A 15214-nucleotide genomic window follows, 5' to 3' on the forward strand; every position below is an offset into this window, starting at 1 on the left:
TTTTTCTAAGGACTACATGGCTGGTGCCAGAAGAAAAACTTGTCTCTATGTTTGAACAGGTATTTCTGCGGTTGGGGAGGTTTGGTTAATGCATAATGCAGATGCACACTGCACACTAGAGGGAAGGGAGGAGGCCTGAAAGGGCACTGAAAAATTTTTCTTGTCTTGCCTTAAAATGTTAATTTCATTTCATCATTATATATATATCTTTAAGATTCTAAATGGCAAAAGCCATCATAAATAATGTCAAGTAAACCAACAAATGGGGGAAATTTGGCAACCTATATCAAAAAGAATTCTTTTATAAACATATTCTACAAGTCAATGAGAAAGATAACTCAGAAAAATGGGCAAATATTATCAACAGACAGTTCACAGAAAAGGACATACAAATTGCTCTAAAGCACATATGAGATTACCATCAAAAAGCTTGGGACACACTGTATTAGCAAGTTTGTGGTACTCATTTCTAGTAGGATTGATTTGACTATTTTAAAGGGCAGTTTGCTGACATCTATTAAAGTTACAAATGCAACTAGCCTTTGACTTAACAGCTCCATTTCTAGGAAGCTATCCTATAGATAAACTTACACATATGCAAAATTTCAGCATAACTTACAGTAGCAGAAGGTGATAAACAACCTACATGCTTATCAATAGATATAGTACATCCATCCGGTGGTCTACGATTTAACTAAAAGCAAAAATATGTGTTGGAAGTTCTTTATGTATTGATCTGAACCTATCAAGATATGTCCTTAAGTGAAAAAGGTAAAGTGAAGGACAGTGTGTATTGATGGGCTATTTGTGTAAAAAAGGAGAGAAAAAATATATATTTACACACTCATACCTACTTGCATACATGTTTACTTTTGTATACAGACAGCTTTGGAACAACAGATAAGAAACAGGTAACACTGGTTGTCTCTAAAAAGGGAAATTGAGTGTCTAGGGACAGAATAAGAGAGAAATGTTTACTTTCCTTGTGATTTAAGCACAATTTTTAAAAAGAACACAATACAATTTTTCATTTTGGAAAATTGTTAAAGGATGGGGAAACATCACCAGAAAGAATTTGGCATAGTCTAGGGAGGAAAGAAATAAAATTTGGCATCAGAAACAGCTCTAGGAAGATATACTTCCTTACGGAACAAAAGCAATTCATCAGTCTTTACTAGAGTCTCAGTGAAATCTTAGAATTGTACTACCTCTCATGCCTGGCCACCAAGAAAACCTTTTTTTTCTTCTCTCTTTTTTTTTTTGGCCACACTTTGTAGCATGTGGAATTAAACAGTGCATTTAAACACCTATGTACATGTTGTTGAATTTGTTTTCTCTCATTTTTCCTGCATCTCTAACACACATGCATATATGCACATATGCACACATACTTTAAAAAAAATATTTGAGGGTTTACCTGGTGGTTCAGTGGTAAAGAATCCTCTTGCCAATGGAGGACACACGCGTTTGATCGATCCCTGAACTGGGAAGATCCCATGTGCCATGGAACAACTAAGCCCATGCACCACAGCTGCTAAGCCTGTGTTCTAGAACCCTGAGCCACAACTATCGCGCCTGTACACTGCAACTACTGCAGCCCAAACACCCCAGAGCCACGCTGCCCAACAAGAGAAGCCACCACAGTGAAGCCAATGCACTGCAACTAGAGTAGCCTCCGCTTGCTGCAACCAGAGAAAAGCCTGTTCAGCAACGAAGACCCAGCACAGCCAAAAATAAATAAATAAAATTATATATATTAAAAAATCTTTTGAAAGTAAATTGCAGACATGTGTTTCCTAATAAGAGCATTCTCCTGCTTTTCAAAAGTCCTTTAGTCTCCTGCAATCTAGCAGCGTTTCCCTGCCTTTCTGTTTCATTTTGATTTCATATTTAAAAAAATTAGTAATCAAAAACCTCGATTAAGTAGAGGAAGAAGAGCAGAAAGGGGAATTCTCATGGCCTGTACTGTTGGCAGAGTCCAACAAAAAGAAGAGACTCCTTTTCTGGGAAGGGTTCAGCCAATGAAAAGCCTTTGTTTCCTGTAGCCTCCTGGCTTTCCCTTCCTCTCTATAAGTGTTTTTCTTTCCTTGTAGAGCGGGAAATTGCATGTGGCCCACCATGGTTGCAGACCATGAATTGCAGTTTTCTTCTGATCCTGAATCCATTTTTGTTGGAGAAATATCTGGCAGTCTAGACTTTAGGTCAACAACATGGATACTTGTGAAGAGCTAAGGGAGGTTGTCTAAAACAAGGGTCCCAAACCCCCAGGCCACAGACTGGTTATCAGTCTGCAGCATGTTAGGAACTAGGTTGCACAGCAGGAGGTGAGTGGTGGGCAAGCTTCATCTGCTGCTCCCCATAGCTCACATTACTGCCTAAACCATACCCCTCCCCTGGCCCCCGATCTGTTGAAAAATTTTCTTCCATGAAACTGGTCCCTGGTGCCAAAAACGTTGGGGACTGCTGGTCTAGGGACTATACTTTGAGAACCACTACATTAATTCTTAAGAAATGATAGTTTCCTAAGGGACTTCAAAATAGTTTTCTTTTACTGTGCCTTAGACACACAGGGATAACTACGGTTTGTACCTGGTCCTTTTATTAAGGTCCTGACATACTTTAATCTTATCTGAGTTTTCAAATAGGTGAGTATTCCTAAAGGGAGCTTGCTTAGGCATATCTTCAAGGATATATTGGATATAGGGTAAAAAAAAAAAAACTTCATAAAGAGATACTGCTTTAAAAATATTTACATAATAAACTTACTTTAATAGTGCAAAAAATAATCTGCTTCCAATCACTAGTGAAGAAACTTCCAAAGAATTTTATAAAAATAGCCAATACTTTGAACAAATAGAAAAGCAAATAACTAGATAAATAATACAATTATGTACTCCAAACCCAAGAAAGCAGAGATTATCATTACAAGCCAAATCATCCTTGGAACTGGTCATTCCAGGTTGCCAAAATACATAAAACAAAACTTCTACTTTTTAGGTTTAAAGAAAGAAATAAAACAACTCCAGTAAGAACACAAATTTCATGGGAAGTTTCAGGGAAACACCATATTGATGACCTTAAAATTTTTTCAAGGAGTTTACAGAAACAGGGAACATTTAAATATTGATTTTTATGGCAAGTGAGTTTTACATTGACTTTTGAAGCTTAAAAGACCATTTACTATTTTGACTAGTAGTTCAGGAGTAAAAGCCAATCAAGAGGGCAAATAACATTCATGGGACCCATAAAACTTTAAACTGATCCCAAAATATAAAGCAAAATATTAAGACAAATTAGTTTAAAAATGTAAATATATTTGAGAAATATATAAGGGAAACAAAAATTATCATGATTAGGATTTGACTAAAGATTGGATGAAGTTTTTTCACATTTGTCTATCTTACAGATAATATTGATTATTCAATATCAGTGGACGTGCCTATTTTTGTGTATAAGAAAGTGTTTGGCTTCAGAAACCAATACTTAAAAGTTCATTACCATTACCAAAACTTGACAAACCTGTGTTTTGGGTGTGATATTGTTTGAAGCTGTTATTAAATGAAGGAGACTGAGAATCTTGTTGTAAAGCATCCTTCAGGAAGATGTTTCGAAACTGCCCAGGTAGAGGGATGTCTCTCTATACATCTCCATGTATTTCTATATACATCTCTTTACTATATCACAAACACAAAAACAGTATTAATATATTTACAGATATATATCAGACCAAAAATTAATTTTTCCCTACAAAATTATATTTATTAGGAAAATGCTAGTAGACACTATATAAAAGAACACAAGGTGTTTAAGAGAAGATGGCAACCACTCCAATAGCTGAGTGCTATTGCTTTCTCTTAATAACATCTCTGGAATGGAGAAAAAGGGAGGATGAGTGGTTTGTAAATAGACATGACTACCCTGGAAATATCTGGTAGGCAGAAGCCAGAAACCTAAAAATCACAGCCCTAGATATGGGAAAATGGCTAATATCTTTGTTTGTGGTGACCCCTCCTCTTATACTTAAAAGTTAGTTCTTAAAGAGTTTGTACTAAAGCAGACAACACAACTTTAGTGGGAGAAATTTCCATCAGAAGAAACTTTACTAGACTTCTATGACCTAAAGATGAATATTAAACAGTAATTGAAATGCTGACACAGTATTATTATTAAGTGTACTGTGCTTGACTGTTATAACTGCAATCCATGATTCTAGTGGTAGAAATGGCAGTCAGTCCTGAAGCAGATCTCGGTAAATTTGTTTGACTACATTCTTTAGGTAGTTGTCCTCCAGCGGCACTTTAGATAGAATGGCAGTGACTTCATCTTGGCTGGAAAGAACAAAAGGTTAATTAATTTTTCTGGAAACTTGTCTTCATTTCAGTGAAATTCATATTTTTGAGTTAGGGTTTCTGAATCTACTAGGAAGCACAAACAGGCATTTCTGGAAATAATCAGACTGTCCAATTTGAACTGAGATTCTAAAAATAAGGTCTAATTACCAATTATGTATGTAATTGTGAGGTATCGTGACTTAGCTGCTTTCTCTGGCTTTAAAAATTTAAACTACTGGTGTTTGCTGACAGATTTGGGGTGTGCATATTCTAAACTCTATCACCTTGCAATCTGTCCACAGTGTATACAAAAAGTCACAAAACATACAGTAGAAACGAAGTACTTTTAAGTCTGTTCCACAAACTAACTGAGAAAAGCACTATGACTACACAATTTTTAAAGTGATTAGTCTGTTTTTTTTTTTTTTTTTTTTTAAATATTTATTTATTTATTTGGTTGTGCCACGTCTTATTTGCATCATGTGGGATCTAGTTTCCTGGCCAGGGATCGAACCCAGGCCCCCTAAATTGGGAGCTTGGAATCTTAGCCACTGGACTACCAGGGAAGTCCCGATTAGTCTGTTTTTAAGGCCATAAAAGTTGTTCAGATATGATCTGGGCTAAACTTAAGCAGGATTTTTTTTCCTTCTCAATTCCTGTTTTATGAAGGAGTGACCATAAAATGTAGCAAGTATAAAAAAATAGACCAATGGTCTCCAGTATTCACTGGAGATAGCAATGAAGTTCACTGATTTTAAAAGAACAAATTCTTCAAAATGAAATCAGAGAGAGAGGTGACTTCTGGCTTTCACTATGGTCTATCCATTTTCTGACCATTTTGAGAAATCTTTCAAAAGAAAGAACAAAGGTAAAAAAGTAGTTGGGAGCCCTTTCTTGCTTGCTCTTTACTCACCCAATGTTTCCAAGGTGATTTTGAATAGAAAAAGGTAACGGGACTGATGGGTAGTGGGCTGAGAGAGACAAAGTTATCTCAAACTTTGCAAATGCTGCTGAGCTGGAGAATAAAAGCTTCAATCTGTAAGAGACAAGATCCTCAATTAAACATACAAAACAAAAATAGAATGAAACACAAATACATTTTCTTTTTATACTGAACCTTTGGTATACATCATTGCTTATCAAATGAACGGAGGGTAAAACATCTGGAACAAAGCAACCTTATGGTTGTATTTTCATCATTAGTCATGAAACTATTAATTACATTATTTTAATAAGTTTTCGACTAACTACTTACTGTCATGGGTTGTGTCCCCTAAAATTCACGTATTAAAGCCCTAACCCCTAGTACATCAGAATGTGACCTAATTTGTAAGGAGGATCATTGCAGAATTAATTAGTTAAGATGAGATCATCCCAGAGTAGGGTGGGCCCTTAATCCAAAATGACTGGTGTCCTAACAAAGAGGGAACATTTGGACACAGACATACACACAGGAAGAATGTCATGTGAAGATAAAAGATGCTACTGGGATTACATATTTACTAACAAGGAATGCCAAAAGACTGCCAGGAAATCACCAGAAATTAGGAGAGGCATGGAATAGATTCTCTTTCATAGCCATCAGAAGGAACTGGTCCTGCTGACACTCTGACCTCAGACTTCCAGCCTCCAGAACTGTGAGACTATGAATTTCTGTTGTGTAAGCCATCTAGTTTGTAGTACTCTGTCATGGCAGCTCTACAGAAACTAATACACTTACTCAGTATTGTTCACATTTATGCTTATTAGGTTATAATTTGGTCCCCATCGCTTTAAAAACTCAATCTCCTCTCCAAGGAGTTTGCAATGGCTCACTACCAGTGAGATTTCTTGAAGCATCTGGGAAAAACAGAAAAAGAAAAGATGGAAGTATAAAAACATTTCAGGGTTTAGTGACTCTTTTATAAAGAATCCCCCAAAGTTAAACAGTTTAGTATATCTTAGTACATTTATCATTTCAGGATTCACTATTACATACATAAAATTTCACAGTTGGGACAGTTGACATAATTTTCCTTTAAATTATTTCAGTGGGAATTTACCTTGGGTAGCTGATGCTGTGTTGTGCATGTCTTCTTCCAGGATTCCTGTTGCTCAATGTACTGGAAAATAAGGTTATGAACTAAAAGGGAGGAAGGAGGAGCTTTATCTTCTGAGGAAGCAAAAAAAAAAAAAAAAAAAAAATTAAAAGCAGAGTATTACTTATTATTCATGTATTTTATATATGTACACACACACACATATGAAATATTAACTAGAAGTACCTTCAAACATCTAGGTATCTAACTATCATCTCCATTTTATTCTCAAACACATAAATCATCATATATAGTGAATATAAGATACTGTGATATAAACTCAAACCTTTATCACATACAGAATAAAACTGAGATAAACGTGTAGGTTTAAATGTAATATAACCCTGAGTTTAAATTCTGGCTTTCCTTACTACCTGAGTGATCCTAAGCACAATACTTACTGCCTTTTTTTTAAAAAATTTATTTATTTATTTTTTCAGTGGGTTTTGTCATACATTGACATGAATCAGCAATAGATTTACACGTATTCCCCATCCCGATCCCCCCTCCCACCTCCCTCTCCACCCGATTCCTCTGGGTCTTCCCTGTGCACCAGGCCCGAGCACTTGTCTCATGCATCCCACCTGGGCTGGTGACCTGTTTCACCATAGATAGTATACATGCTGTTCTTTCAAAACATCCCACCCTCACCTTCTCCCACAGAGTTCAAAAGTCTGTTCTGTACTTCTGTGTCTCTTTTTCTGTTTTGCATATAGGGTTGTTGTTACCATCTTTCTAAATTCCATATATATGTGTTAGTATGCTGTAATGTTCTTTATCTTTCTGGCTTACTTCACTCTGTATACTTACTGCTTTTGAGCTATAGTTCTCTAACTGCAAAATGGAGAATAGTGTTGATGTAATTAATACACATGTCTGATACAAAGTAAGTACCCATAATGGTAATTTTTAAATTATGGAAATAGCTATTACTCAAGATTTAGTAATAATTTTTTAAAATTTCTTTTAAAGCCCACACAATATTTGGAACAATTCTCAAGCAGGTTTTGGTCCACAACACATTTCTAATTGTTATCCTTGTTTATATTTAAGTTAGTATGTAAAAGAGTTCTCAAGGAACAATTTACACTTATTAAATAATTTAATGAATATTAAATAAATTTCCAACAAAGTTTTGTTGGATTAAATGTTCTGAACTTACCATCTAACAGAGATTGAAAATTCAGATCAACAATCTTCCTATAAGCCTTGTCCAGGAAAGGGAGACCAACTAGGAAAAACCAGCATAAGAACAGTATTTCTTTTTATCATCTGATTTAAAGTCACATACAACTCAGTACTTTAGAATCCTATTCTTTCTGGGTAGCAGGGTTTTTTCATAAACAGTTGAAACTTTATCCCTGAATCATACTATTCTCTGTGTATGTAAAGTTTCCCCTGAGAACACTGAACTATATTAACTGTCAGGCCTTTAAGGAAATGTAAGGTGTGGGACATTTTTGTAATTTTATCAGGGCCTCCCCCTTTGAACCCTAACTTCTGTGCAAAAATAATATTCTTTTTAGGAATCATATAAAGAAGATGACTACAACCTCCCCACACCTAGTATCTTTGCACAAATACAGTGAAAACAATTTATGCTTTTAGCGTCACAGTAATTTTAGCCACTCCAGTATTCTTGCCTGGGAAATCCCATAGACAGAGGAGTCTGGCGGGCTATAGCGAATAGGGTCACATAAGTGTTGGATGTGACTTAGCGACTAAATAACAGCAATAAATTTTAGGTAGCTAGGAGAGCTGATTGTTCTTCCATACACCAGAGTTATCTCTTGTCTCTAAGATTCTGATTCTTTTCACTCTACTGAATATTTTCTATGTGTTAGGCACTGAGGATATGCTAGTGAGACAAACAAACATGATCAACCTATGCTCTAAAGAATTACAGCTCAGGGGGACACACAGATAATTGCACTAATAAACACACCAAGAACTACAAACTGTAATAAGCACAATTAAGAAAACTGCATGAAGCAATGAGAACATATACCAGCAGGGCAAATAGCAGAGGGAGTGAGTAAAAGAAGAGTGAAGGAAAACTTTCCTGAGAAAGTGATAACTTAGTTGAGCTCTCAAGGACTATTAGTAGACATTTACTTAGTGACGAGGAGGTGCTATGGTCTGAAAATTCAAAGGCTGAAAACCTAATGCCCACTGTGATAGTTGTAGGAGGTGTAAGCACCTTTGGGAGGTGCTTAGATCATAAGGATGGAGCCCTTATGAATGCGATCAGTGCTCTTAAAACAGAGACCTTGAAGAACTAGCTAGTTACGTGAGGATACAATGAAGAGTCTGAAGCCTGAAAGAGGGCCCTTGCCTGACCATACTGGCACCCATATCTTGAGCTTCCAGCCTCCAGAACTGTGAGAAATAAATTTCTGTTGTTTATAAGCTACTCAGTGTATGGTATGTAAAAGTTTTCTCTAGTTGCAGCACGCAGGCCTCTCTTGTGGAACATAGCTTCTAGAATGAGCTGGTGGCTCAGTAGTTTTGGTGCATGGACTTAGCTGTCCCAAGGCGTGTGGGATCTGAGTTCCCCAGCCAGGGATTGAACCCATGTCCCTTGCACTGGAAGGCGGATTCTTTACCACTGGACCACCAGGGAAAGTCCCAGTTTACGGTATTTTTAAAATGGCAACCCAGAGGACTAAGACAGGGCAAAAGTTTCCAGGCATAAGAAACATCGGGATGAATGTCCTGAGGTAGGATGGAATATGACTGAGCATGAAAGACTATGATCTTTTTTTTTTTTTTTTAATTTATTTTAGATGTTTCAACTATCCGTTATTTTTTTTTTCATTTATTTTTATTAGTTGGAGGCTAATTACTTCACAACATTTCAGTGGGTTTTGTCATACATTGACATGAATCAGCCATGGAGTTACATGTGTTCCCCATCCCGATCCCCCCTCCCACCTCCCTCTCCACCCGATTCCTCTGGGTCTTCCCAGTGCACCAGGCCCGAGCACTTGTCTCATGCATCCCACCTGGGCTGGTGATCTGTTTCCCTATAGATAATATACATGCTGTTCTCTCGAAACATCCCACCCTCGCCTTCTCCCACAGAGTCCAAAAGTCTGTTCTGTACATCTGTGTCTCTTTTTCTGTTTTGCATATAGGGTTATCATTACCATCTTTCTAAATTCCATATATATGTGTTAGTATGCTGTAATGATCTTTATCTTTCTGGCTTACTTCACTCTGTATAATGGGCTCCAGTTTCATCCATCTCATTAGAACTGATTCAAATGAATTCTTTTTAATGGCTGAGTAATATTCCATGGTGTATATGTACCATAGCTTCCTTATCCATTCATCTGCTGATGGGCATCTAGGTTGCTTCCATGTCCTGGCTATTATAAACAGTGCTGCAGTTAACACTGGGGTGCACGTGTCTCTTTCAGATCTGGTTTCCTCAGTGTGTATGCCCAGAAGTGGTATTGCTGGGTCATATGGCAGTTCTATTTACAGTTTTTTAAGGAATCTCCACACTGTTTTCCATAGTGGCTGTACTAGTTTGCATTCCCACCAACAGTGTAAGAGGGTTCCCTTTTCTCCACACCCTCTCCAGCATTTATTGCTTGTAGACTTTTGGATAGCAGCCATCCTGACTGGCGTGTAATGGTACCTCATTGTGGTTTTGATTTGCATTTCTCTGATAATGAGTGATGTTGAGCATCTTTTCATGTGTTTGTTAGCCATCTGTATGTCTTCTTTGGAGAAATGGAAAGACCATGATCTTTTAAAGAAACGAAAGAAATTCACTGTGGCCAATGTGTAGAGAACAGTGTACGATGAGGCAGAAAAAGAAGGAAAAGTTCAATTCATTCAGGGCTTTACAGGTTATAAACATTTTGATCATCAGTCTAAGAGTAGGAGGTACATGATAAAATTTTCAACAATTACTACAGCTACAGGAAGGAGAAAGAAATAGAGGGGAAAAGAAAAAGTTCCAGAAAGACTACCTATAGTGTTATTGTATAGACTGGAGGTGTCTCTTGGCAGAAGAGACACAAAAAAGTAGATGAATGTTAAATCTGAATCAGTAAGTCTTACTCATAATTTAGATATGCCAGGTAAAGAAGAAAGAGGTATAGAGTGATTCCTAACTTTTAATTTCGGACCTGAACAGAAGTTGATAGTATTCATTTAGAAAAGGAACTTTTTTTGGGGGGGTTGTTCCACACGATTTACAGGATTTTAGTTTCTCAACCAGGTACTGAACCTGGGGCCATGGTAGTAAAAGTGCAAGTCCTAATCACTGGACAGACAAGGAATTCCCAGGAACTTTTAAGGAGAATTGAGCTTGGAGGCTGAGAAATTATAAAGATTCAAAGTTTCAATTTGGCCATGTTCACCCAGGGCTGGCCATGCTGAAGCTGTTTCAAGAGAAGAGACCTAAAGATACTGACAGGAGATTATAACAAAATAGCTAGGACACTATCAAGTTACCATCTAGTGATGTTTACCTATTTTGATAAACCTACCAATCAATACACAGAGGATTTCCAATTACTTTTTTGGGTTAACTTATGTACATCAAAAACCCAGTCAAGAATCATCAGCATTAGAGCAAATCCTCTATCATAACAGACAGAGAGATGGAAAAAAAGAAATCAGAGTAGATAGATGTGAAGAGCATGTTGATCCATTTTTCTGGATAGGCAAAATTTCTATTATCTAATGTAATTTAACAAAGGGCAACTTTCACTAGCTGAATTTTTTAACTTTTTATTTAATAAAATAAAATTCTATTATCACTAATTAAAGTGATTGCCTCTTTTAAGATTTTCAGCAGTACTTTCATCATGTCAATACATGTTAATATTGTATTAAAGATATGAATCTTTAGTAAGTTTAACCATACATTTACCTACAGAGGAATTATCTTATTCTTGCTACTTACCTACTGGCTCTCCAAAGGTAATGATGAGTTCTATTGTGTCATAAAGAAAGGTGAATACAGCTTGATTATCACTCCACTCAATGACATCCCATTCAGACAAGCTAAAGAAAAAGAAAAGACAAAAAAACATTTTTTAAGATAAAAGAAGAGAGTTAACTTCTACCATCTGAATAGTACCATCAGCAACTACTGGAGTTTTCTACTGGCTTGGGAGATAGTCATTATTTTAATTTCAATACTGTGAATGTACAAACTTATGCTTTTGAAAGAAATAAAAACTGACTCAATTTTGAGTTATATATCAGAGAAAAGCCAAGTCTAGGCAATATAAAATATTAAATATTTTAACATTACAAATTTCATAGCTCTCCCACCTTGTATACTTTCAGCTTACCGTTGAGTATATTAATTCTTCTTTCTGAGAATACATTGCATTATAGATTAAAAACAGTGATAGACATTATAAACACATGTCAACTGCACTTGTGGATTGAGACAACCACAAAGGTACAGGATAAAACACAAATTAATGCTATCTGTTTTCCCTTACCTCAACTGATCCAGTAGCTCTTCAGTTCTCTTTGTTTGTTTTTGCACAAAGTCTAATTGAGCAAGGATCTGCTCTTTCTGTATCTCCAGCTCTAAAAAATCTCTGCAAATCAAACCACGTATTCACAGAAAGATAAGGTCACTGCTAGAGAATTCAGACATCATTAAAATCAAAGTTTATGACAACAAGCCATGTGCTAAATGGCTCCCCAGTGAGGTGAATGACATATATTTTTGCATTTTTAGTTTTTTTTAAGTAAACATTAAACTAGAAGTGTGGGTCTATTATTATTAAAATTTACATTTTCCCCCCACCCCATCCCACCCCTCTAGGTTGTTACAAAACACTGAGCTCCCTGTGTTAAAAAACACTTCCATTATAGATCTATTTTACATATGGTAATGTACATGTTTCATTCTAGTCTCACAATTCATCCTATCCTCTCCTTCGTCTGCTGTGTTTAAAGTCCATTCTCTATGTCTCTATTCCTACACTACAAATAGGTTCGTCAGTACCATTTCTCTAGATCCCATATACATGCTTTAATATACGGTATTTGTTTTTCTCTTTCTGACTTAATTCACTCTTTCTAACAAGCTCTAGGTTCATCCACCTCACTAGAACATATATCCTTATGGCTGATTCACATTGTTGTATGGCAGAAGCTAACACAATATTGTAAAGCAATTATCCTCCAATTAAAAATAAATTAATAAAAACTAACCTCAAAAAAATTTACTTTTCATTTTGATGTTAAAAATGTAAGCATAATGTAGACCATAAGAATGCCCACCTTAAAAATGAAACATGCCATAATTTTGGTGCATGCATTTGGTTTTGTTTAGCTTATTAGAGCTAAACAGAATTTATATTTTGTTAGTCATTTTGCTAGCATCAATTTAATTTTAGCTAAATTATTATCACCTATCAAGTTAATGTTTCCAGTTGGAATTTTACTGGTTTTGTCATTATTTGTATTTGATTTCTTTGAGTCTTATAGTTAAATAAGATCCAGAGTATAAGAAACACATACCTTATTTTATATTTATTTACACTTAAGTGTCATATAAAAGCAGTTTAATGCTAGATCTTCTTTAACAGGATCCTGATACTACACAAGCTTGAGAACTACTACCTTGGATTAATGCTTTGTAAGCAATAAATGCTTAGAGTATACTGCTAAGATGGCTTCCAAGGTCAAGTTCAAAGTGGAGTAGAAGCCCTGGCTCAACCTTAGTCAATATTCATGTTCTCAATCTTGTCAGTTTCTGGAGGTTGTAAATCACTTAACCATATTTTAATATATTTAATATTTTAAGCATATTTTCTAACACTCAAACTGAAGGCTAACCTTTGAAGCTTTTCTTCCTCAGTTTTCAGCTGTTCCAGTTCTTTGAAAAGAAAAACAAAAACAAATCTATCAGAATCTACACATTAAAATACTGGTATAAAAATCATCTGTTTTATTGAAAAGTCTATCTCATTAATCTCATTTAAATAAAAAACTCAGAATAGAAGACTTTTTCCCCATTTATCTCCCTAATTAAATCAGTTACCTTTCTCTGCAGCTCTCACTTCAGAATTCAGTTCTTCCATAGGACTGTCTTTCTGTTCATCCTCCAAATTCTTAGTTTCTAAAGTAGACCATGGATTAAAATAACTCAGTCAAAAATAATTAAACAACCAGAGATGAAAAGAAGAGATGGTCCTAAAATGTCGTGTTAAGAATATTTCACAAGCATTTATCTTAACCCACCTTTTCCTTGACAAAAAAGCATTGAGATACAATAATAATTTCATAAGAAGACTTGCTTCTAGTGGCAGATGTAAATTGTTTATACATAATTTGCATACATCAAAATTATTGTTAGGCAACCCCATGGACTAAGCAGGAACACATACACATATATAAATGGACACACACATACTTAAATTTATTTCTGATACCTTGGAATCATCCCTAAACGGCTTCTCTCTCTCCACATCCAAATCAAGTTTAGACTTTTACCTCAGAAATATTTTCTGAATCTACTTTTTTCCTTCACCACTACCAAGTTCCATTTATATAAGTTATTGTCCTTTATTAACCATACCATCCAATAACTGCTTAACTTCTTAATTTACAGCCAATGCTTAACACCCTTCAAATAGCTATTCACTGATTTCAGAAAAAGTCAAAACTCCTTAAGAGGCCCTTCCTGACCTGGTCCCTAAAGCTGGCATCTCCAGCTTTATCTCAGACTATGTTCCCTTTCATTCTTTCTATTCTAGCCACATTTGCCTTATTTTAGATCCTTTTACTTGGTATATTCTTTTCCAAAGAAAGGCTTCTGTCTGTGTTATTGATATTGAACAGTCTGCTTTTCCCTCCCTTCTCACTTTAGCCCCGACTTATTCTTCAGATCTTGGCTTAAATGCCACTTCCTCAAAGGGAAGCCTCTCCTGACCCGCCAGTTATATTTCTACTTCAGGAACTTACAGCACCATGGAACCACTCTTCCATAGCAGTTACCATAAAACTATTTAATGCTTATAATCTTTCCTCAATATTGTAAAAGCAAATTGTCAAATCCAAACATATTTGAATGTAATCTCCTATAATTTGAAACTGAAATAGTATTGGAGCTCTGTATAGTACTGTAAAAAATTAAAGTATGGAAGACTTTCTTAATGTATGAATGTTTGAATTAAAAGATAGTAATGGGAGGATTGACAAATATAAAAAAATACTCCACAAGGGCATAAAGTTCTGTTTTTAATCACTACAGTAGTCTTAGCACCAAGCACTATACAAGGCACATGATAGGTACTTCGTAATTTGCTCAAGGAATAATGAAGAAAGAAGACAGAAAGAGAGAGCCATTCAGTGGCAGCTAGAGAAAGAGTATGATTGTTGGTACTTTTAAAGGTGAGAAGTGAATATATTCAGTGGAGGAGGCAGAGAGGTTGTAAATACAAGAGATAAGTGGAAGTCAGTGCAGTAAGATTCCTGAGAAGACAAGAGAGGCTGCAATTCAAAGTTTAGGTGGAGAGATTGATCTTAGGGAAAAGAAAGGAAGGATGAAAGAATGGATACAGATATATAAAAGTTTCATTTGTTTTGTAGCAGAAAGTTTAGAAATTCTGGCCTTAATGGCTTCCATTTTTTTTCCATGAAGTGAAAAAGCAAGGTAATGAACAAAGGGGTGTGATAGTCTAACTATGGACTTCACATATTTATTACCCGTTCAATGCAGAAAATATACACCAGGCACTTTTTCTGTGCAAAGCATAGTGCTAAGAATTTTGAAGGATATGGGGAAAAATAAAAGCTGATCTTTGCCTCCATGGA

The 15214-nt window shown here is 35.8% G+C and overlaps 1 protein-coding gene across 1 annotated transcript in view; it reads right to left on the minus strand.

The window, feature by feature from the left end:
• Positions 1-2748: 2748 nt before the first annotated feature.
• KNL1 (kinetochore scaffold 1) overlaps positions 2749-15214 on the minus strand; it is a 67600-nt gene continuing 55134 nt past the window's right edge. Inside the window, 10 exon segments of the mRNA XM_043920332.1 lie at positions 2749-4230; positions 4232-4328; positions 5245-5367; positions 6052-6170; positions 6374-6483; positions 7572-7640; positions 11334-11434; positions 11884-11985; positions 13235-13274; positions 13440-13517. Coding sequence (XP_043776267.1) covers positions 4210-4230; positions 4232-4328; positions 5245-5367; positions 6052-6170; positions 6374-6483; positions 7572-7640; positions 11334-11434; positions 11884-11985; positions 13235-13274; positions 13440-13517 — 860 coding nt within the window. The 3' untranslated portion in view covers positions 2749-4209.

Source organism: Cervus elaphus, chromosome 12 (assembly GCF_910594005.1).
Source record: "Cervus elaphus chromosome 12, mCerEla1.1, whole genome shotgun sequence".
Taxonomy (NCBI): domain Eukaryota; kingdom Metazoa; phylum Chordata; class Mammalia; order Artiodactyla; family Cervidae; genus Cervus; species Cervus elaphus.